Below are 25220 nucleotides of genomic sequence, written 5' to 3'. Positions count from 1 at the left end.
GATAGGAATAATAATAGTAATAAGACTAATAATAATAATTGTAGTGTGTTGTCAAGCAGGATCATGGGAGCAGTAGGAGGCCTGCAATCATAGATCCAGACTCTGCAGCTCTGCAGGCAGAAATACCTGCTGAAAGCGTCAGAAAGAGAGAGGAGATAGACAAGAAAGCACAAAACTACGGGAGAGTGAAGATGTCGAGTTAGTAACATGCATTAATGGGATAAAAATGCACGCAGATGGAGAGGATGAGAGAGCATCATGGGAAGTTTCCTGGCAGTCTAGGTCTATATCAGCAAAAGGCAGTCCTTGAAGTTTGTTTCATGGGGGAGTTAAAGGAAAAATCCTGATTAAAGATAACTCCTAGATTCCTTGCACTGGTGCTCGAAGCCAGGTCAATACCAACTAGAGCAACTATATCTTTAGATAACGTGTCTCGGAGGTGTTTGGGCCCAAGTACAATAACTTCATGTTTTGTCAGAGTTTATCAGAAAATTGCAGTTCATCCAGGTTTTTATGCCCTTAAGGGCATGCTTGAAGTTTAGCCAACTGATTAGTTTCATTTAGCTTGATTGATAGATATAATTGGGTATCGTCTGTATAACAGTGAAAATTTATGTTGTGTTTCCTAATAATATTGCCTAAAGGAAGCATATATAAGGTAAGTAGAATTGGTGCATGCACAGAATCTTGCAGAACTCTGACTAACTTTAGCGTGCTGAGATCGATCTGATAGATAGGATTTAAACCAGCTTAGTGGGGTTCCTTTAATGCCAATTAAATGTTCCATTTGCAAATGGACATTGGTAATTTTCCCCAGTGCTGTCTCTGTGCTATGATGCACTCCAAATCCTGACTGAAAATCCTCAAATAAACTGTTGTTCTGTACAAAGTCACACAACTGACTGGCGACTACTTTCTCAAGGATCTCAGAGAGAAAGGGGAGGATAGATAAAGGTGTATAGTTGGCTAAAACACCTGGATCAAGATAAAGCTTTTCAAGAAGAGGTTTAATTGCATCTGCTTTAAAGGAATGTGGTACATAGCCTGTTAATAAAGACAGATTGATCATATCCAGTAATGAAGTGCTAACTAAGGGTAAAACTTCTTTAAGCAGCCTAGTTGGGATGAGGTCTAAGAGACAGGTTGATGGCTTAGATGAAGACATTGTTGAAGTTAGTTAAAGAAGGTCGATAGGAGAAAAGCAGTCTAAATATATATCAGGTTTTACAGCTGTTTCTATGGTTCCTGTGTTTGAGGATAAATCGGTACTGGTTGAGGGCAGGACTTAATGAATTTTGTCTCTAATAAATAAAACTTTATCATTAAAGAAACTCAGAACTCAAGAAAGTTGTTACTACTGAGGGCTATAGGAATACATGGCTCAATAGAGCTGTCTCTCTCTGTCAGCCTGGCTATGGTGCTGAAAAGAAACCTGCGGTTGTTCTTATTTTCCTCTATTAATGATGAGCAGTAAGCTGCTCTGGCATTACGGAGGGCTTTCCTATTTGATTTAAGACTTATCTTGCTAGATTAAACGACATTCTTCCAGATTGGTGGAACGCCTTTTCCTTTCAAGTTTTCGCGATTTATTATATTCTCTTTTAGAGGGGCAATAGAGTCAAGTCAAGTCGTTCGCAGTAAGCCTGCAGCACTATAAACAAGATGATCAATTTTTGAGGGACTGAAATTAGCATAGGAGTCCTCTGTTGTATTGAAACATGGTATTGAATTTAATACTGATGGAATCATTTACTTAAATTTAGCTACAGCACTATCACATAGACATCTAGTGTAGGAGTATTTGTCTAATGGCGTTTAGTCCAGTAATAGGAGTTCAAAAGTTATTAAATAATGGTCCCATAAAGAAGGATTCTCTGGAAAGACTATTAAATGTTCAATTTCAGTGCCATATCCTAGAACAAGGTTGAGGGTGTGGTTAAAACAGTGTGTGGGTTTATGTACACTCTGACAGATGCCAATCGAATCTAATGAGATAAACGCAGTACTAAGGCTATTATTATCAACGTCCACATGAATATTAAAATCACCTGCAATAATTACCTTATCTGTTTTAAGGACTAAACTTAATAAAAACTCTTAGAATTCAGATACAATTCTGAATAAGGAATGTGAGCATTAATATGACTGGGTGGAGTGGATTCATTTCAGCTAACATGTTCTTCATGACCCAGCCATGTTTCAGTAAGACAAAATAAGTCAATATGATGATCTGATATTAAATCGTTCACTAGTACAACTTTAGATGACGGAGATCTGATGTTTAAGAGTCCACTGAAATTCTCCTATTTTATTGTGCTATTTCAGCGGTGGTAATTTCTTTCCATTCTGTGTTTATTCCACAGTAACTAATCCATCAGTCAGAATCAGAAATACTTTATTGATCCCCGAAGGGAAACTCTTTTGTTACAGCAGCTCACTATCAATCAAATGTCCTCACTCAGATGGTACTATACTGGAGTTTCTGGACAGTTCAGGAAAATGCCATTTTTGATCATGTGCTTTATTTGGGCATTTTGTTGTTATTGTATCAAATTAAATAGTTACTTACATTGGTGAACAATGTAAGTTAGCACTGCAGCTAAAATTCTACATAGACCATTTAAAGCTCCACTGTACACTTTTGGCCTCAGCAACCCCAAATGCTACAGAGAGCTAACTGAGCCGATGCTGAGAGCTTTGATCTCTAGCAGCACTATGGAGCTGTGGAGCTATGAGTGAGTCCCCATTTTCTTTGTCATGCATGAGGATTATTATTATTATTTTTTTTAAGACAATTTAAAGGAGAAAGTTTGATCATGGGCTCGGGCGGGCCGGGTCATAAAATAACATTGAAATATGTTGTCTCTCTTAACGGTGAGACGCTGTGCGCATTTACACACGAGGCACAGCAGCCTATTATTTAAATCTCCCGATCCTCCCGGCAGGATCGGTCAGGATCTAATGTTAATTAATGTTCTGCGTTCTTCTGCACATCCAAAAGGTCCCACACCACAGTCCAGATTCATACAATGAAATTGGAGTAAAGCAGCCGTCGTCCTGATAAATCCTGAGCTCCATGAGAGCGTTCTAAAAACATTTATTTAAGAATCTAAAAGTTTAATTCTGTTTCCTCTGTAGAGTTTCTCCTGTCCTGTCAAGTTTATAACTGTCCCACGATATTTGCTGTGACATTACTGCGCACATTGAAATGTTTAAAATTACTGACAGCAGCGTCTCTAATCATTAAAGTAAATTGTTAAAGACAACACTCATACATCAAAAACACACACACAAAGAAATCACCTGGAAAGCTTGCGCTGCTCAATATAATTTAAAAGGCAATATACAGGGACTGGTAGAGGTGGAGTGAAATTACTCTAAATCAGGGAAAATAATTCATTCGTTTGGGTGGCAGGCAGATGATTTATGTGGTTTGAATGTCAGAGCCAATCCGTGCATCACTTACAGACAGTTTGAATGATGTTGTGCAGTGTGCTTTGCCGGGACCAGGGTTGTAGCCAGGATGAAACACGGAGATCATGAGTCCCACCAACATACCACTCTCAGAAAATGTTTAAACAGATAAATGAAAGTATCCTAAATGTTTTTAACTGTTTGGATTTTTCACATTTTATTTGTTCAGTTAACTATTGGAAGCCACACCAAAATTTTGATGTGGGGGGGGGGAAGCAATCCTTTTTTAAATGTATTAATTTATTTGTCTTAAAAGTAGTAGTGATTTGACTGAAAAAAATATTCAGAGAACAGAACTCCAAATCCCTTGTTGTTTGACTGCTGGTGTCCTCAGGAGAAGCTGGCGTCGCTGGAGGCTAGCATCGAGCAGCGTCTGAAGTGGGCTGGTGGAGCCAACCCAGCACTGGCCCCCGTCCTGCAGGAGTTTGAAATGACCATCAGGGAGAGACGTGCCATGGTGGCCAGAGAGAACCAGCGCACCAGCCAGGTAACACCAATGATCGCCTTGATCATAATCAGAGGCCCATTTGTAAAACTTAGGTGACCGGACTCTTTCTCACCAGCCACAGCACTTGATAGATGACCAATGTTGAAATGCCAAATGCCAAGTTTCCTTGCTGTCTTTTTCCAGGTCACCTTCTTGTGCTCTACCATCCTGAATTTTGAAGGCCTTCGAACCCGATCCCCCGAGGCCCTCAACATGGATGCAGCACTATTTGAGCTGCTGAAGCGCTGTCAGCAAACCTGTTCCTATGCTGCCCAGTATAGCAGCACAGTGTCTCAACTGGAGCTCCAACTACTGCACAGACTGGTGGGTTTGACCTCTGACCTCTCAGTCTATATTCCTGTCTAAAATATGAGGACTTAGAAGTTTTGTAACACATCTATAGAATGACATTTTAGTTTTAATTAGATGATTCATTAAATTATTCATAAAAGTGCTTTGTCTCTGATCCAGAAATGTTAGTACTTCATGCTTTGCTACCTACTGTAACTCCTAAAATGTTATCAAAGCAAAAGAGAGACTTTCTTAAAATCATCTTCATGTCATGCTTGAAGTGCATATGTATAGCATTAGCATATTACACCAGGTTTCCATATCGGGTCTGTTTTTAAAGGTGCCCTGTGGAGTTTTCTTGTAACAGATAAGTTATATTTACATTGTGTTTCTCACTAAAACATTTTGTGTATCCTTGAGGTGTAACAAACGCATTGAATGCATTTCCTTCCTCAAAACATTTGCAAAGCAGATTTTTTAAGTATTAGCAGTACCAGTACTAGCTTACAGTCTTCTTCCTCCCTGCCATTTCTGACACATTGCTGCATATTTTGGCGCATTACCGCCACCAAACTCCACCTTTATGCTCTTTGTGGATCACTACAGAGTCCAGTGCTGGACCTGCCCATAGGCAGTCCTGATTGGCTGAGCTGTGCCCAGAGGCAGCTGGAGGAGGAGCTGAGCATTGAACGGAGGACTCAAGAGGAGCGGGAGCAGCAGCTGGAGTCGTGTGGAGAGACACTGCAGCTTCTGGTCGACTCCGTTAAAACCATTCTGTCCAACCACAACCGCCAACTGGCCGACGTCAAGCACCTGCTGAGAGCCATGGCTAAGGTGTGTGATTTTTAATATATTTGCAAAACATGTCAAATCGTAGAAAAGGTTTCAGTCGTAGTCATCTGGACACTGTTTTCAGAATCAAGACGTTTCAGCTCCCACGGAGCAAGTATTGATCCGTACGGTGCTCTTTGACTCACACCATCCACTACAGCACAAGCTGGGTGTAATCCGGACATTACAACACAGATCCCAAGAAGTGCCCACTGGCTCAGAGGGTAAGAAGAAAGAGGAAAGGCATGTCCAGAATGCACTCTCAGCCTGTGGTTATCCTACTTGGGCTATCAACAAAGTTAAAAGAGCCAAAAAACAGGACAAAAGTGTAACTGAACCAAGAAGGAACGGTGTCTCCATTCCTTATGTATCTGGACTGTCTGGAAAAACTACAAAGGATCTTTAGACAGCACGATGTTCCTGTCTTCTTTAAACCAGGCAACACTTTAAGACAGAAACTCGTTCACCCTAAGGACAAGTTACCCACATAGAAACAGAGCAATGTTGTCTACTCCATTCAGTGCAGTGAGGAAAACTGCAAAGAACGGTACATAGGCGAGACCAAACAGCCACTTCACCAAAGACTTTTATAAGCACAGACGACACGCTAACTCAGGATTACAGAGCGCCGTGCATTTGCATTTAAAAGCTACAAACCACACATTTGATGACAGCGAGGTGAAGATTCTTAGTAGAGAGAAGAGTTGGTTTGAACAGGGGGTCAGGGAAGCCATTTTTGTGAAGAAAGAGAACCCCTCTTTGAACAGAAATGGTGGTCTGAGATTTAATCTGCCCAAAGTCTATCAGAGTGTATTATCACCTTGGTCACGCCTATCACATACTAATCAGGCACTTAACAGTGATGAAGTAGATGCAGCCAGAAAACAATAGGCCTGATTACTGATTACTGGGCCATCTTGGAAACTATTAGGTCAGTTTCAGGTGAAACTAGCTATTAACAGATACTCAGGCAGATTCCCTCCTGAGGGCAGGGCTTATGTAACTCAGAGTAGCTTAAATTTCCAGTTCCCGTCCAATTTTTTCACAATTGAGAATGACTTCCGGATGGGAGCCGAAACGTCTTGAATCTGAAAACAGTGTCCGGATGACTACGACTGAAACCTTTTCTACGATAGAACACTCCTGGACGAATGAGGGACTACACTGTCTAAAACATGTCAAATAGTTTGTTTTTTTTTCATTGTCATTATGATTATTAGAAAAGTGCAAACATGTAAGTTAAATCCATTTTAAATTAAGTCTTTAACACAACAAAGTGTGCAAAAGGTGAAGGGTCTGAATACTTTGTCTGTCTCAGATAGCTGTGTGTTACAGTACATTCATTCTTTTTTATGAAGTTCCATCTTGACCAATGAGTCTGAATCCTCTGTGTCACTTCTGTCATTCAGGATGAGGAGGCAGCATTGGCAGATGGTGAAGAGGTGGCATATGAGGGCAGCGTGCGTCACTTCCTGTTGGAGTACAAATCATGGCAGGACAACATCCAGCTGGTCTTATTCTCTGTGGTCCAGGCCAGTGGGCAGCCTCGCAACCATGAGCAGCTTGAACTGCTGGAGGAGATTTCTGGTACCCTGAAGGAACTGCACTCCCAGAGCCAGAGGTACTCACATACACGTATATTCTCATATATACATTTCATTTCCCTGTATAAATCCTGTATTAATATTCTGTGTGTGCATCACTACAGTGTGTATAATGGTCTGGTGGGCTTTGCCTCCCCACTGGTGACAGACAGAGACAGTGAATGTGCCAGTCCTGTTTCTACAGCACAGACGAGCTTTGCTGCAGGTACGGATTTACAGCAATATACACAATTTCCCTCACCTTTGTAGTCTTGAAAGGTGGCTATAAAGGTGTAAGCTTCCTTCTTGGCTTAGAACTGCAGCTGTCTTCAGTTACAAAGGATTCCAGTGGTGAGCAGTTTTCACAGTAGGAAGAAGTATCAAAACATCCATAAAAACATCAGTGTTTTATATTGTAGGAGTGTTTGACAGTTCTCTATTCACATGTTAATCCCCTGTGAAAACCACAGGAGCCAGGGAGTAAATACTAGGTACTTTCTGATGGTCAAGGAACTCTCACGGTGACGTTTGAAGTGCTGCATGTGATTCATTGGTCAAACACAGACTTTTTTGCTACTACAACTTGTGTACAGCTTCATTCACAAAGTAAGCAGCACTTGGTGCTGTATTGGGATGAGGGGCGATTTAAAACAGATAGAGAACGAAGCGAGTGAATGAGACATAAAACTTAATGACTTTCATGGTGGTTACATTTTAGATAAGAAAGAAATAACCACCAAACACAAAAGGGACTCTCAGTTCCTAATTCAGTTCCTAGGTGAGTTCCTTTGGCTCCATAGTTTCTGGAACAATTTGGGTCGAAAAGTGGCTTTAGTGACTGAATTCAAGCTGACCACTGTTGCTGTTGTCTACCATGGAGGAAACTTCAGAAACTTTTTACAGCCACCCTTCAAGTGTACAGGGCATACATAAAATATAGATAGATGAGATGCATTTCAAATATCTAATACTAATCAAAGTGTGTTTGTTAACTGTTGTCTCTTAAACTATGTCATATGTGGTTTGACTTCAGCTGTTAGATGCAGTGGGGTGAAGACCCAGCCAGACTCAATGTCCCAGAATGCACGCAGGGCTCTGCCACGTAATCTGGGAACCCCCACTGACACCCCACCCAGCACTCTGCTGATGAACAGCAAAGGCCTCAACCCCAGCCCCAAGAGGGCCATACGAGACCCCAAAACAGGACGAGGTACTGTTCCTCACTCTTCATGACTGCTCGCTGGTCTGTGGTTGGCAATCCTATTATTCACCTCTCCTGCTACATGCAGTACAATACATCTAAAGTAACAAACACTACAAAGCAATACATTTTACATGTGTATCAACCTCAGGATATACCCAAGTGTGACTTAAAGCAACACCCAAGTGTGAGTTTAAGCATCACATGACCTTTTATAAAAGTATATGTAAAGTGGCAGCTGGATTTTACATTTTCTGCCAGGCAAACGCAGGTAATAAGTTAAATTGTTTTCAAACAGATCCATCATTTCTTAGTGGCTTAGCCCAGACTCCTAAGCAGAAAGGTAGGGTTACAGATGGTTATGGTGGAGCAAAGGTTTGGTGGACTTATGCCTTTGCCTGTAATTTGGGGGTGATCTATTTGAACCTGGATTTCAGACTTGAATTAATTAATTAATTACACATAATATTGATTGTGGCGAAATCCTCACTGCACTGCTCTGAACATGCATCTTACTGTGTTGCAGCTGTCCAGGAGAGGAACTCGTACGCGGTCGGTGTGTGGAAGAGAGTGAAAGCCAAGCTGGAGGGCAGAGACATTGATCCCAACAGGAGGATGAGCGTCACAGAGCAGGTAACACTCAAGACACAATGCAGATTTAAGCCTGATCAGTTTTTAATGTTTGAATACAACCATTACAACCATATTTTTTATTTTAGACTGATGGGATATTTTTCCTATACTGAAAATATGCACTCAACATTTTAGTACTTACTGTATATTTTATATTTTTACATATATTTATATTTTTTATCTTTGAAATGTTATGCCTTCATATTTTTTTGTAACTCTTATTTTTTTTTACTCTCATTAGGGTTCAAACCTGGAAGGTGTAGAACCCTATCATGGCTACAGACTAACTTTTTACATTGGTGGCACTGGTGCGCCTAACATTTTCATTTAGGTGAACCAGCACATAATTTTAGGTGGACCCAATAATACATTTTAAGCCTTACCTTTTTGGGGGGATATTATATAGGCTATAGGCTAATATTTGAAAGAATACATTAATACATTACCCTATTTCGTTATTCGTAGGTTATTTCTTATTTCACCATTTTAATTCTACTTAATTTTCCACCTTATTTTATTGTTGACTCATACTACACTACACATACACCTCTGTCTCTTACTGCACACACACCGGCTTGCCCCACCTCTTTCTCTCTCCCTCTATCTTTCTGCTCTGTTGACTTTCTTTGTCAGCAGTATGTTTTATGAAATCGCCCAAAAAACAACTCGCATTTTGGATTTTTTCACCCGCGATTCTGTTTTCACAACAGCAGGTTGAGTTTGTTCTGGTTTATTAGGGTTCAAACCCGGAAGGTGTAGAACCCTATTGAGTTTGACGGTGTATTAGGGTGCAAACCCTGAAGGGGTTAATCATTAACATCCCTATTCAGAACACTCTTCTTCTGTGGTGGCCTTAGTTTTCACCTCACCAGAAGCCTCTTGGCACCATCAGAGACTGCTGCTGTGCAAAGTTACCCATTGTAGCTTGAACATATTTTCCTTAACTTGTGAGTGAAGATTACCTCTCTGATTTCAAGAGTGTGTGTGAAGTCAGTTAGTAAAGAAAAATTCCCCTACTTTTTTTTTTTTAAACCTGAATCTCATTTTCATAGTTTGGGCCAGGATTTCTATTGGCTATAACATTTTTTTCATCATCTTCATTGCTGAGATTAGGAGTCACGGCACATCACTAGACACACCGTAACAACAGGTCAAAAGAGCAGCAGTGAGATTTTAAACAAATTGAATCATCTGAAGTGCCCATTTAAAAATTAAAACTGGGAACGCACCCCGTTCAAGCTTTTTTTGGCCCAGAGATCCATCCGAGACCTTTAGTATTGGATGTCTGCTGATACTCGGTCCGATCCAATAGGCCTACTTATAGAAGACCCCATTTATACTTACTATTTATACTGGGCAAATTGGATAGCTATCCGATTTCAAAAAAGCTAAGTGTAAATGCATCCAATGTCCAGGTGGTTTGATATGCATTCTATGCAGATGTTGAAAAGGTGTAAATGTATTAATCTCTCCAAGTAAACCTATTTCTATCACCATTCCAGAGCAAATGGAGATGCAATAAAGAAAAAAGATTTTCATCCTTGCCTATTATAAAACCTAAATTTCTATATAACCATCTTAACAATGGTCCAATGGCTAATAATGCTGGAAGTATTCTCCTATTGCTTGACTACAAATGTAAATGTGATGAAAATACACTAAAATACAACATTTATGATGCAATTTATAAAGATATGCTCAGGTGGTCAGGCGGTTGACTGTTTACTGGGACTACAAAAACACTATTTCCATATACCATGTTACAAATAACATAAATGTCCCAAAAACATTAAAATATAGAAAACACACTGACTATTGATCAATATTCATATATGACTGAAGCGCTCCATGCTATACAGGCAGATTGGCACAATGGAAAGGAGTTGGAGTGGAGCTGGAGTTTCAGTGTTAATTTGAGGGGCAGTTTGTATCGATAGCGTGAAATGAACGATATTAATAGCGCTGTTTTCAGACAGACAGGCAGAGAATACTTTTTGGTACAGAAATACATCCATGGTCTGTCTTCTCTGTCCTTCTGATAACAGCAGCTAAAGTTACACTAATTAATACTGAAATTTAGCCATTGTTCTCTGTCTCTTTAAAGCAACAAGGAAAAATTACTTCGGAAATTTCTACACATACGATCAAATACAAGTCGCACCAAGCTGCTGTAGCATTTATCTGATCCCTGATCAGTTTGACCACTGAATGGTCTGTGTGGGTGACAGCATTGATATCAATGCTGGGTGAGGGAGTGAGTTAGAGCCTGTGAAGATGATAAAACTTGTCTCGCTCGTAGTACATAAATAGAAATTATTCATGTGTTTGTGTTAGCTTATGGATAGTTAACACAAGTCCACCTCTGAATGGCTGAAGAAGAACAAAATGAAGACTTTGGAGTGGCCTAGTCAAAGTCCTGACCTGAATCCTATTGAGATGCTTTGGCATGACCAACAACAACAGCACATTTGAGCCCATCCTCACCTTCTCACCCGTCTCTTTACTTTTCCTCCCTATTTGTTATACGAGTAGCGTGGCTCCTTAAAGGAACAGGGCACTGCGTTGTGTGTGTGTGGGTGTGTGGGTGGGTCGAGTGAGCGAGCGAGCGAGCGGGTCGAGTGAGCGAGCGAGCGAGAAAGTGACAGTGACTGCACTCAGAGCATACATGTGTCAGTGTTTGGAGCAGATGGAAATGCTAACAGTGAAGTTGTCTAGTGGTAGTAAATGTACAGCGTAGGTTACAGCCCATGAATAAATAGTGCAGCTCCTCAATACCCAAGACGTTCCCATGTTATGATGGTAGAGGGCTGGATTTTACTTGGATATGAGACGCTTGCCATGAGTGTAAATGGGGTCTAAATGTTGATTAAATATGTATCTGACACATTGAATTAACAGCTGTAGACTACTCTCTGACACTTCATTTTTTATGAGCTATTTGATCCAAATAGGTTCAGTGATTTGAATAAAAGTCTAACTGGAAGAATGTGACTTCTGAAGCTGAAGTGACGCAATCGGCTAGAGAAAAGACGTGTCACTCTGTTGGAGTTGTTGGAACTAGACAAACAGTCAACTCGCAAGTATGCTGTGATGTCACAGAGTGGAGGATCTTCGATCACGAAAGATCTTTGGCCAAACACCAGCTTGCAGAGAGCACATAAACCCATAAAACATAAGCGTTCGGTTGTACTATAAGACACAAGGAGTCAGCTGTTCATTTTTTCAGAGAAGTATATTTTGTTTTAAGCCTGTTTTTTCACTAGCCAAAATTAGCATTCCACTTAATATCGCGGTTAATGTGAATTACGGATGCACCTTGCTAACCAAGCTAGCTAGCTCCATCCCGTCTTCCAAATATGGTCACTTTTGGCTCCAAAAAATCAAGATGGTGATGCCCAAAATGCCAAACTTAAGGCTCCAAAATGGTAGTCTACAAACCAATGGGTGATGTCACGGTGGCTATGTCCACTTCTTTTATATAGTCTTTGATTAAGACGCAGGTTCTAAGACCTGTTTACTGAACTAATGTCCTGCTGTTTCACTGCAGGTGGACTTTGTCATCAAGGAGGCCACCAACATGGACAACCTGGCCCAGCTGTATGAGGGCTGGACTGCCTGGGTGTGAATGCTATGCTGCTTCATGTCTTTGGTCCAACGAAGGCTTGGTGATCCACCAGAGTCCAGTGGGTCTGGGGTGTCGGAACAGCAGCTCCGGGCCACACTGGGGGGAGGAAATGGGAAGCGGATGCTTAGTCCGCCCTCCCAAACTCCTGGGCACCCAAACTGGGGCAGCGTCCTCGTAGCACCGCTGCAACCACACTCCCCCAACCATCGGCGATCGGGCTAACACAACGCTTAGTGGGACTGCGGCCCCGCCTTCCTTTCTGGGGTTTGACCAGGCAAAGCAGTGTCGAATGGGGGAGGGGGGAAGGAGAGCAAAGGCCTCCTCACCCTCAACTTGGAAAGACCTTCCCCCCTCACCTGCATAGCTCACTATCAAGTTGTACCCATAAACATCAAACATTGAGCCAATCAAACTCCACCTGAGGGCAGGATGAAGCAGTGGAAGTGTTTCCCTTTTGAAGCACACAGCTGACACGCTGTGGGTGGGACTTCACCGGGGCTGCAGCTCAGATGAATGGGGCATTTATATGGCTGCACTTGTCTTTCTCTAATCTTTTCCTCAATGGTATTGTTATTCTGATACACGATTGAGCAGGAATGATGAGAACGAAGGTTCAACAGGATTCTTAAGGCTGCATGGACACCCACCTGAAATGTAATTAAAGTGGAAAACAATAATCAAACTGTGCTTTGATAAACCGTAAAGACTTTGACACGTCTCTGAAGTGTTAGATTTCCCAGAATAACAGATTAACTGGAGTTGTTTTCTCAGGAAGGTTCTCTGTGCTTTCGTGGATAAAACTAAAACGTCCTGTCGTGTGAAATAGTTTTGGATGGCTCATTTGTGAGCTTAGAACGGACATGTAAAGTCACTAAATGAGGGAGTCTGATTCTTTTCTTCAGTGTGCATCTTTAGTCTGTGTTGTGCTTTGTAACTATCTTAAGGCCTCCTTTAGATAGAACTGTAGGAGTAGATTTCTGCTTTTGTTGACTTGCCTGTCAGAAGCTGTTGCTTGCCTCATACGTATTCACTCCCCAGCCCTAATGCTTGCGTTTTATTAATATTTACCTTCTAGTTTTACATTTTTAGTGGGAGAAATTATGTTTTTGGTGATGGTGCAAAATGTTAATTCTTAAAGCTTTTATTGGATTTTGTTGGATGCCAAATAAATAAACATGGAACTCAGAAGAGTAGAGTGTTTTATTTAACAATGAGAATCTGAAGATCGACTTCATGACATAAACTGGATGCACACCAGAAAATCCATGTACAAGCATAAAACTCAATTGATTTACATGTCAGGGAGATGTTGGGTTAGAGGGAGGGCCTTAAAAGTAACACATTATGCAGATTTTCAGGTTTATACTTTTATTTCAGGGGCCTACAAGAAAAGGTTTACATGCTTTAATGGTAAAAAATAAACATTTTTCTCATACTGACCATTGCTGCAGGACCTCTGTTCACCCTCTGTCTGAAACAGTCCATTCTAGTACCTGTCTCCAGTGAAACACAGTCTGCTCTGATTGGTCAGTTCCCACAGGCCTGAGCAGGCACCGCCCACCAACTTCTGCATTTGCTCAACCTGTGTTTTTGCCGCCATGGAATCACTGTAACAGAGTTTAGCTGCACTTTTACCATGAATATCACCACTTCTAAACCAAGAACTTTACCACCGCACATGTTTGAGCAGGAATCTACTCTGAAATTGGGGAGAAATGCAACCAAGCAAAATCAGCAACCAAGATTTACAGGTTTCCCAGACGCTTGTCAGGTAAATGCTATTTATATCTCTGTGTCACATTATGTTAGCTTATTATTTATGCATTTTCATTATACCGTAAACATACTCTGTGTATATATGCTTCCTTTAGGCAATATTATTAGGAAACACTCCATAAACTTTCATTGTTATGTGGATGATACCCAATTATATCTATCGATCAAGCCAGATGAAACTAACCAGTTAGCTAAACTTCAAGCATGCCTTGAGGACATAAAAACCTGGATGACTTGCAATTTTCTGATGTTAAACTCTGACAAAACTGAAGTTATTGTACTTGGCCCCAAACACCTCCGAGACACATTATCTAAAGATATAGTGCTCTAGATGGCATTGCCCTGACCTAGGAGTTATCTTTGATCAGGATTTATCCTTTAACTCACACATGAAACAAACTTCAAGGACTGCCTTCTTTTACCTACATAACATTGCAAAAATCAGGCACATCCTGTCTCAAAATGATGCTGAAAAACTAGTCCATGCATTTGTTACTTCTAGGCTGGACTACTGCAATTCCTTATTATCGGGCTGCCTGAATAAGTCCCTTAAGACTCTCCAGTTGATCCAGAATGCTGCGGCACATGTACTGACAAGAACTAGCAAAAGAGATCATATTTCTACAATATTAGCTTCTCTGCACTGGCTCTCTGTAAAATCCAGAATAGAATTTAAAATCCTTCTCACCTACAAAGCTCTTAATGGTCAGGCATCATCATATCTTAAAGCGCTCATAATACCTTATTACCCCACTAGAAAACTGCGCTCCCAGAATGCAAGCTTAGTTGTGGTTCCTAGAGTCACCAAAAGTAGAATGGGAGCCAGAGCCTTCAGTTATGAGTCTCTGGTGGAATCAGGTCCCAGTTTGGGTTCAGGAGGCAGACGCCATCATCAGAGAAGACTTTAGACTTTCCTCTTTGATAAAGCTTATAGTTAAGGTTGGCTTGGGTGAGTCTCTCCTCTCTCCTTCTGTTGCTTTCAGCAGGTATTTCTACCTCCAGAGCTGCAGAGACTGGATCTTTGGTTGTGGGCCACCCCCTGCCCTCGTGTTCCTGCTCGCCAACTGCTACTACAGTTGTTGTTATTAGCTTTGTTACTATTATTGTCATTATTATTCCTATGACTATCATTCCTATTATTATTGCTTTATTAAATCAATATTACCACGAGGAGGATGACCGTCGTGTTTGCGGGGAGGAAGACCGCACTTCCCTCTTCAATGACGACAACTCGCCAGCAGGCCACCACTATCCGCTCAACAACCTGCCCAACCTGTTTGACTCGGCCACCAACAGGATGACGACCCCACTGCCTCCCCAGCTGCCCTCCAAGACTCCTGCCGAGGACTTCACAACAGGCCTCCTCGCCCGGCATCAGGGCCACCACCAGCACGAGCCATCCCAGGCCTGCCCAGCCATTTCCGCCAGGCCTGTTCGTGCCACTACCTCCGGTCGGACACAGCAACACCACCAGCCTTAGTCTCAGAGTGTTTTTTCCAGCACTACACACTCTTGCGACAAAAGTTGGTTTTGATGTTAGCACTGTTAGCCATGTGAGGCGGATGTCCCCCTTTCCTTCCCAGGTGAGGCAAATAAGGGGAAGGTGGAGTGTTCTGCCCGCTCCTCCTCGGCCTCCACTTCACAAGCACCCCACTCCATCTAAGAGGTTATTCATGTCCCACTGGATAGCTAATCGCCGCCGCTCTGCACTACGCACCGCCCGGGTGGGTACTACTCCCACCTTCCAGTCCCCCCCCCAGGTCACCCGGTGAGTAAGCGGTGGAAGGTCGAGTTAGCACTGTTAGCTCTGCCAGCACTGCTAGTGCTACTAGTGCTGCTAGCAGCCGCCATTTCAGCTCCGCCACCTCCATGTTGGATGCTTCTGACGTCAGAAGCGAGAGCCGTGTGCGGACACAAAATTACCAAAACATTACGGCACCCGGGCTATGTTCCAGGTGAACCAACCCGAAACCCGCTAGAGTGAGTGCATTCCTCCCCCCCCCGAGCTCCGCATTGACAACTAATGAGCGTTTCATGTCTCACTGGCTGGCTACTCACAGCCCGAGCGGGGTGTATGCAAGCTAGTGGAAATCGCCGCCATGTTGGCTTGTTGGAGGTGGGAGCCGAGTACATGTTATCCTGACCATCCTTGCGGCTCCAAAGGAAAATGGCAACCAAAACAACACTGCAGCGGAGCAGCTTTCCAGACGAAACACCCAGCAATTGAGTGGGTTTTTTTCATCACTGAGTGTGCACCGCAGACTTAAGCGAGTAGCGGTGCCTCACCTAGCCCCAAATGGAAATTCTCCCTGCCGTTGCCCATGACCAGCTCACCGAAGCGAGGGATGCGGGTGGCACTCAGCCGCTGGACTGCTGTCGTTTCTTGACTTTTTGGCAGTGTTCCAACTAATGTTATTTCAGGCCTAACTGGGAGCACATCTCACTCCTACAGCCTTCGCCTTAGGTTTTAACAAATAGCGAAACACGGGCGAAGCACATGTGAAATAGTAGTTACCTGGATGTAACTCCAGTTCTAGGAGTATGTCTGTAGCCCTCTAACCACAAGCCCAGCTGGTCCTCGTCGTTACTGAGTTTCAAAGGGAGACGAGCAGTGCATGCACACTGAGGCTTTATAGGGGAAGACGCTATCCCCTGATTGGCCAGTGAGTGCAAAGATTTATTCTCATGTGCCGAGGCGGAGCCTCGGGAGGGTAAACCAATGGCAAAGCCAGTTAAAGGGCTACGCACGAACTCTGGAGTTACATCCAGGTAACTACTATTTTGTTGTGAAGAGAGACAGGTAACATGTTAGCATGTACATGTAGCACAGTATGTAATGTAAACACTTAAAGTACTTATCAGGGTGTGGAGGTGGAAAGTACGACATGAAACAACAGAAGATGTGAAACATTAGTCAAGGAATTATTTCTGGTAAAAAAGACACAAATGTAAATGTACAAAAGTAATCAAAGTAGTAGTATAGTGATTACTGTAGCAACTGTCTTCATGTGTTATGCTGACTACACATTAGTTATGTCAGACAAGTGACACTAACCACAATGAGGTAGGTAACTTGCGTGTATAGCATACTATGCTATCATTTCTAGGTGATCCGACCATAGTTACTGACATTTAAATATTTTTCTTTTTTAAATCACTTTCTATAAGGATCACTCCCAGTCTTGATGTAGCCTGATTAGTGTTGTGACATTTGGAAAGTTTTTTAATGTTTCTTTTAGTATTTATACTAATTCAAGTGGGCATGATCATGTGCAATTTTTTGAGCACTGAAAATACTTTTCCTTACATTTTTTACATTGTCATATTCTCAGTAATTGCACAGTGGTGATTGTTCAGCTGTAACAGAATTAAATGTTTTCATGAAACCCAAGCAATGTGACATAAGAACCAATACATAGCAATATCGGCTCATTGTTAAGCGTTATTTAAAGTAGTCATAATATATTAGGCTATATCAGTCTTCTTCTCACTGCTCATCACAGGTTATGGCCTTAGTGTGGACATGAGTTGTGAACAGTTAGTTTTCCTTCTCAGATTGTTTCAGTTGTAGGTTTTGTAGAGGCCCCAAAGAGGTGAAAGTATCCCGTATTTCATCAAAAAAAAGGTTACAAAAGTCAGAAAAAAACCCTCATATTTATCTTGGGGCCACTTGGACCTGACCCCCAGGTTAGGAACCACTGCTCTAGACCAGTGGTAAGTATTGGACTGACAAACATTATTTAGGGTAAACATAAAATAGAATCTGATAAATGTACATGTACACATAGGGTAGTATGGTTGACAAAGGTGCTATAGGAGCAGCTGCACTGTGATACCTACAACATGTAGAACTACTGTAAGACAACATACAACCTCTGATGTTAATAGAAAAGAGATGACGAGGAATAATCAACATTTGGGGCTACATCTCAACTTTGACTCTGACATGGTCTTCTTCATCACGATTACACAAACATTACATAGCACTTTACACTGTGTGGACAGTTGTCTGCCTTGAATGAATACATCAACAATTTTACCAACACACACTTTAACATGAGGATTCAAAGTTCACAGGCAGCCAGCACTATCTCATAACCTAGTAACAGTCTAAACACAGGATATAAAGGTTCAGGTTGTTCAGAGTCATCATGTAACCATGATGCCCACAATAATCTGGGTTTGTTCTGGCCTTCATAACAAGTCTTTGTCTTGTGTAAACTGAGCAGAGCGAAAACACCCTCAGAAGTCATGATTAAGAAGAAGAGGCTCAGGGCTGACAAAGCTTCCAGCAGGTTAATGATTACAGCATCTCTGCTTATCACAGCTCATGCTCCACTGTGTGAGTAGCAGACAGTGAGCCACCTCAGTGTTTTGGTTTTCAAGTGGACAGCGATGTCAGTACAGCGTGTGTGTGTGTCGGACTTTGAGAAGGAAGCCAGGAAAGTTCTTCCTAAAGCTGTGTATGACTATTACCGCTCAGGAGCTGATGAGCAAATCACACTGGCTGACAATGCTGCTGCCTTTAACAGGTAAAACATGCACACACACATATTGAGAAGCTCTGGACAGAGTGTTTTGCATGAAGCCAAAGTTCCACTAAAGCTACAAACAGCACTGTGCCTCAGACTAAAGTAACAGCAGACACAGAGCAGGAACCTACAGCACTAACTATTTACTGTGACATTTGTGTCATCTACAAAGACTGTCTTCCATGGAGCTGTTGTTAAGGGACACTATAGAGATGTTTTGTCAGGTCATATGAGTTCTGGTCTGGCAATCTGACCAGTAGTCAATCAGTGTCTTGATGTTACCCCTGTTATGGAACTGAGTGGCCGCACCAGTGGAAACCACACATACAGCATGAATAAATGAAAATATAAAATAAAAAAAGAGTTACTGCAAAAGTTACCAATAAAGCATGGCTCAGCACTGCATGCCAATACCTTATGGAAAGTTATGTTTATATGCCATATGTGCAGTGTTGATTCAGAGCAACAAATACAGTTAACAATTCCTGATACTACATATGCAATAATTGTGCCTCTCTTCCCAGCCACTCTTCCTAGTCTACCAGCCATCTCTCTGTGTCTGGCTGGGTCCATCTTTACTGGGGGAAAAATCCAGGTTACACTTTATTTGGATAGTCCACCTACAGATTACAGTTTATAGAGTATTTGTAACATTTCAACATCTTATAATTTCAGATTCAACAATTTCACAAATAAAACAGTTTTCTAGGTTTGGTCAGGTTTCACCGGGCACAGCTCCATAACGTCGCGTCTGCGAGCCAGTTTTGTTCCGTCCTCCAAGGCTTCTTACCCCACCTGGAGCGTTTCAGAATCAAAGCGGTTTGCCTGCCCGACGTTGTTCACTTGTTGATTTGGTCCTTTTTCCTTGAATTTTGTGCTTCTGCCATGGGTGAGTAGGCTACGTAGTTAAATGGTTTTAGTTGTGTTTTTTGTTGATATACGATCGGGAGTCTGTACAGGGTATTTAATTTAGAAAATTGACCGGAATCTGAAAATGCCGTTTCTGTGTGTGACGACCTGCCCGGTTCGATCTGCTCTGTGTAGCTTTTCCGACAAAAATAGACTTGCCGCGTATTCACCGCAGAACAGAGCGGAGAGCTGCTTCGAGACGCTTCTGGGACGCGCTGTATTTGTTCTAGAATTGCCACGATCAGCTCCGGCGGCCGCTTTGCAGCCAGAACGTGACGCAGAGCACAAAAAATATCTTAGGTAAGGCGGGGGCACACAGGGCGTGGAAGAAGCGCCCCGATGCGCTGCCCGCTTGCTTTCGGCGCCCATGTTAACCAATTGGGCTGTTCAGACAGAGCAAGCTCCGCTGTCAGCTAGCGCTCAGCAGTTATAGTTTCGGCGTCTGGTCTAGTTTTCCGTGTGAATCTGGCAAGAAAACACGCTGATAATCTATTATAAACAATATAAATTGATATTATATATGATATAAATGATCTGATTCTGATAAATAATATATCATGCTTGCCAACCCTTTTGATTTCGCTGATGTTCTCCCCGCTGTTCTTCTGGGGTGATCCATGAAATATCAATATCTACCCATCCACTATATTTATTAGAAATAGTATCACTGCTGTTTGTGATTGTGTTTTTTAAATTAAGTACTTATTCCACATATTTGTCAGTTGTCTCTAAACAGAGAGTGAGAGAGACGCCTGTGTGTGTGTGTGTGTGGCCCTCCCCACAGATAATCACACAAAACGATCCTTAACTTCACTGTTGCAGAAGAAGCCACACACCGCAGAAAACACATGAAAAGCTTTAAGTTATAAATGCATGAGGTTATTATAAAGATCAGCTCTTTACTGTGATTAGAAAAGAGCAAAGAAGTAGAATCGCATGTTGACCGGCGCGGAGAAATGCACTTCGAATGTGAACAGCCAGGCTACTGCTCGCAGGAGAAATGACCTGTGGCGCTTCACGGCGCTTCCGCCTCCTGTGTATCCCCGGCATACCGTATTTTCATGGATTGTCACATATACTCAATTGATAATTTGATAAACATCTACAGACAAAGCGAAACAGTTGAAATGTTACAAATACTCTATAAAATATATATACATAAAGAGTTACCTAAACTAATTCCAAAGACTTGCCCTTATAGATGGCATGAAACTGAAAAGCATAATCACTTGGGTAGATGCTTAGCTAAAATGGAAATGAGCTGTGATTGGTCTTTTCTCTCTTTTTTTCCCTCTTTTTTTTAAGATGTAAATGTAGGAGAAAGTAGCAAATTGCAGTAATTTTGTGTTATGTTTTGAACGTAAACAGTTTTTAAAAGAGTATGTAAACATGTGCAAAATGGAGTATAAATGCTAAGTTTTGGTGATGGTTGAGTGTGAAAGCAGTTCATTTCAATTCAATTCATTTTGAAAGATATGGTCATTGAATGCATTTTGTGTCAGAATAATGAAAAGTGATCCACAGCTTAGTCCACATTGACTGCTGTTGAAAATATAGAATGAAACCTGGGAATATAGAATAATAAAAATGGAACTTAAAAATATAGAATGGAACTTTGTAGGCATGTAATGCTGCAGGGGATGGGGACTCACGTGGCCCCTAAAATATTATATGAGTAGATTTGTCCCTCCAAATACTTGTAATTGACCAGACACATCACCAGATTGACTCCAGAATGTACTGGATGCATAGCGTTCTAGTCTGCCCCTCCTTCTGCTACATGTTGGTGCCAGTGTTAATTTTGGCAGCTAGTTTAGATTTAGTCTTAGTCTTTAGACGAAAATGCTAAAGTTTTGCGAAAGTTTTAGTCGCATTTTAGTCAGCTTAGTCCACATTCACTGCTGTTGTGCTGAAGAGTTTTGAAAAAGTGAACACAGTATTCAGTATTCACACATTTCTTCTGTTTATGAATGTGTTTTAATTTCACATTTGCTTTGGCAATGTTAACATCTGTGTCCCATGCCAATAAAGCCCCATTGAATTGAGAAATGCATGTTACCAATTGTAAAAAAAAAAAAAAAAAAAAAAAAAAAAGTAAATGCATGCACTGTGTGTGTGTGTGTGCTTGTGCGTGCAGGTGGTATCTTGTCCCTCGGGTATTGAGGGATGTGTCCACGGTGGATCTGTCTGTCTCTGTGCTGGGCCAGAAGCTCAGCATGCCTCTCTGTGTTGCAGCTACAGCAATGCAGAGGATGGCTCATCCTGAGGGAGAGACGGCTACTGCAAGAGGTAAACACACACACACACACACACACAAAATGGCTGTGTTCGAAATCGCATACTAACATACTGTCTACTACATACTCTATCAGTATGTACTGAATACTGCCTACTAAATTAAAGTTTGCCATTACCAGCAGACTGTTCACACTGAAGTACACTCACATCTCCAAAGTATCGCAGCAAATCTCCAAACAGGCATTATTTGGATAAACTGGCCACATATTGGTCATAAATGGTTACTTTCTCACCTGAAAAAATGTTAATACTTGATAAAGTGACATATTAACAGCTTTTAACCTGGCTCAAAATCTCTGACATTGAAGAGGGAGTGAAGAGACGCAATGCATTGTGGGGCAGTTCAGTATGTCCAGTAAGGTCATGCCGTACACTAAGAAATTCTTGCTAATCTAGTGTACATCTGGGCATTTCTCACATACACAAAATCCACATACTATGCAGTTGGAACTGTGGTGGAGAGGAATTAGCAGCAAAACAAGAGTTCTTCAAAGAAATAGACTTTTATTAAAATGAAACAAAAGCCGAGTCAGTCTGCAGAGCAACTGAAAAACCAAAGACGATACACAGCATTTTATATCGAGAAACCTCCCTCTCTCTTTATATCAACTTCCTCTTTTTACATAAATTGGATGTTACTTCCAAAATGTTTGTGCAGAACGTAACTTGACAATATAGAATGGAATTTGGGAATGGAATTTAGGTATAGAGAATGGAACTTGGGGATTTAGAATAATATGAAATAAAACTTCTGTATATAGAATGCAGCTTCAGAGTATCGTATAATATAGAAAGGAACTTGGGACTCTAAAATAATATAGAATAATATAGAATGGAGTGTGAGAATATTAAATAATATAGAATGGAGCTTGAAAGTATAGAATAATTTAGAATGGAACTTAGGAATTTAAAATAATATAGAATGGAGCTTGAGAGTATAGAATAATATTTAATGGAGCTTGAGAATGGAAGAGATTCTGGGTTTGACTGTCTTATTGATCTCCTTCAAACAGTACGACAGGGGGTCCCGGCCAAACTTGGGGGAAGGGGGTGTATATATATATATGTATGTATGTATATATATATGTGTATATATGTATGTATGTATATATATATATATGTGTATATATGTATGTATGTATGTATGTATATATGTATGTATGTATGTATATATGTATGTATGTATGTATATATATGTATGTATGTATATATGTATATATATGTATGTATATATATGTATATATGTATATATATGTATGTGTGTATGTATATATGTATATATATGTATGTGTGTATGTATATATGTACGACTGAGCCGGCGACTGAGCCGGCATGTCATATCATCATCATCATGAGGTAGGCAGCAGCGTGAAGGGTCTTGCCTAAGGACCCACACTGGATGATGGGTCATTTCTCATTGCGCTCCGAGGGGGATTCGAACCCTTGTTCCCCCGTGAATGTCCCGTGGCCTACCAAATCAAGCTATCCAGCCGTTCCACACTGGATGATGGTCATTGCTCAATGCGTATATATATATATATATATATATATATATATATATATATATATATATATATATATATAGACGTCGCCCGGCCAAACAAGGTCTGCGTCAGGTGTTGGGGAACCAGGGCATCGAGACGACAAATGGGCTACTGGAACAAGACGGAAATGGGCGAGATGCGATAATAAGGCTCTGTTGGAATGCTACTACTCCAGTAACCCTAGTCAGAGGGGTTACATGCACAGGATGTGGGATGAATGGTTACTTCGAAACCCACAATCAAGGCTTACGGCGAAGCAACTAGTAGCTCAGTGTTCCAACATCCACAAGCGGCAACTGCTATCACAACTTGAGATTGACGAGGTACAACACAAATGCTACGGCAAGGGGGAGCCAGGACAACAGGTCAGAGGGGAGCAACCAGCAGCTCCCCAACCAGAGATTGGGTACGAAGCCCCAAGAGTAATCACTGAACGCGAACGCTGAACGAGGCAGCGACTGACCTGAAAGATAAGATCATGGCGAGGATGAATACAAGGCAACCCCGACGCCAACTACAACGGCTAAGTGAAGTACCATCAGAAAGTCTCCTAGAAGATGTGAATGCAGCATTGAGAACGATCCCTACCACAACCATCAATGAAACCAATGAGCTGATATACGCCTCAGCAGCAGTGATCCTAGAGATGCTTGGCTACAAGAGCAACCATGGGAGCCATGAGAGACAGTACCCACCATGGAAACGAAGGTTGGAGGCAAAAATCAAGGAGGCCCGGAGAGAAGTGAGCCAACTGACAGAGGCTGAGAGAGGTGCGATGAGAAAGCAAGTACCCAAGAAGTACAACCAGATGCCCATACCTGAAGCACTCGAAACTGCCAAACAAAGGCTCCAAGCCTTGGCCAGCCGCCTAAAGAGATACACGAGAGATAATGAAGCCAGAAGAATAAACCGGCTGTTCGCAACTCAACCTGCGAAAGTGTTCGCTCAATGGCAGGGTAATAACAGCAGAGCAGACCCACCAAGGCTGGAAACGGAACAGTACTGGAAAAGTATATGGGAAAGGGAGGCATCACACAACAGCAATGCACAGTGGCTGGCGGCCCTGAGAAAGGACCACAGCAACCTCCCTGAACAGAATCCAGTCACCATCACAGCGGCAGACATCCAAGAAAGAGTCTCAGGTATGAAGAACTGGACAGCACCGGGCCCTGACAGGATCCACCCCTACTGGCTAAAGAAGCTCACTGCACTCCATGAGCGCCTAGCAGCACAAATGAACCAGCTGCTAAGAGATTGGACGCACCCTGAATGGCTTACCGAAGGGCGCACAATCCTGATCCTGAAGGATCCCGCAAAGGGTACAGTCCCATCCAACTATCGGCCAATAACCGGTCTCTCCACAACATGGAAGCTCATGTCAGGCATCATCGCAGCTAAGATAAGTGGACACATGGATCAATACATGAGCAAAGCACAGAAGGGCATTGGCAGAGGAACCAGAGGAGCCAAACACCAACTCCTGGTTGACAGAACAGTCACCCAAGACTGCAGAGCCCGACACACCAACCTGTGCACTGCCTGGATTGATTACAAGAAAGCATATGACTCAATGCCGCACACATGGATCACTGAATGCTTAGAGATGTACAACATCAACAGGACTCTAAGAGACTTCATTGCAAACTCGATGAGGCTGTGGAAAACCACCCTTGAGGCCAATGGCAAGCCACTTGCACAAGTATCCATCAAATGTGGCATATACCAAGGAGATGCTCTGTCCCCACTGCTGTTCTGCATAGGTCTGAACCCCCTCAGCCAAATAATCAACAAGACTGGCTATGGATACCGACTCAGGAACAGGGCCACCATCAGTCACCTCCTCTACATGGATGACATCAAGCTATACGCTAAGAGCGAGCGGGACATCGACTCACTGATCCACACCACCAGGATCTACAGCTCTGACATTGGGATGTCATTCGGGCTTGAGAAGTGCAGTCGAATGGTGACAAAGAGAGGGAAGGTAGTCCACACAGAAGGGGTCTCACTCCCAGAAGGAACAATAGCAGACATTG

At 42.1% G+C, this 25220-nt stretch overlaps 2 protein-coding genes across 9 annotated transcripts in view; both read left to right on the top strand.

Moving 5' to 3' along the window:
• The window catches only part of smg1 (SMG1 nonsense mediated mRNA decay associated PI3K related kinase), a 90336-nt gene extending 77023 nt beyond the window's left edge, over positions 1-13313 (top strand). For 5 of the 6 annotated variants that reach the window (XM_044182129.1, XM_044182128.1, XM_044182127.1 and 2 more), the window contains 7 exons: positions 3809-3961; positions 4106-4285; positions 4859-5086; positions 6493-6892; positions 7700-7876; positions 8394-8500; positions 12048-13313. In XM_044182129.1, the coding sequence (XP_044038064.1) occupies positions 3809-3961; positions 4106-4285; positions 4859-5086; positions 6493-6892; positions 7700-7876; positions 8394-8500; positions 12048-12125 (1323 nt within the window). In that variant the 3' untranslated portion in view covers positions 12126-13313. The remainder of the gene's footprint in view (positions 1-3808; positions 3962-4105; positions 4286-4858; positions 5087-6492; positions 6893-7699; positions 7877-8393; positions 8501-12047) is intronic. The other variant, XM_044182130.1, reaches the window with a different exon arrangement.
• Positions 13314-18052: 4739 nt separating this feature from the next.
• Positions 18053-25220, top strand: part of hao1 (hydroxyacid oxidase (glycolate oxidase) 1) — a 21461-nt gene continuing 14293 nt past the window's right edge. The window contains exons 1-2 of one of the 3 annotated variants that reach the window (XM_044182194.1): positions 18053-18433; positions 21480-21631. In XM_044182194.1, coding sequence (XP_044038129.1) covers positions 18297-18433; positions 21480-21631 — 289 coding nt within the window. In that variant the 5' untranslated portion in view covers positions 18053-18296. Of the gene's footprint in view, positions 18434-19165; positions 19323-21479; positions 21632-25220 lie in introns of those variants that run through there. The other 2 variants (XM_044182195.1, XM_044182196.1) reach the window with 2 other exon arrangements.

This window comes from Siniperca chuatsi, linkage group LG21 (assembly GCF_020085105.1).
Source record: "Siniperca chuatsi isolate FFG_IHB_CAS linkage group LG21, ASM2008510v1, whole genome shotgun sequence".
Lineage (NCBI taxonomy): Eukaryota > Metazoa > Chordata > Actinopteri > Centrarchiformes > Sinipercidae > Siniperca > Siniperca chuatsi.
The sequence above is the reverse complement of the archived record's forward strand: the minus strand, read 5'-3'. Positions and strand labels throughout refer to the sequence as shown.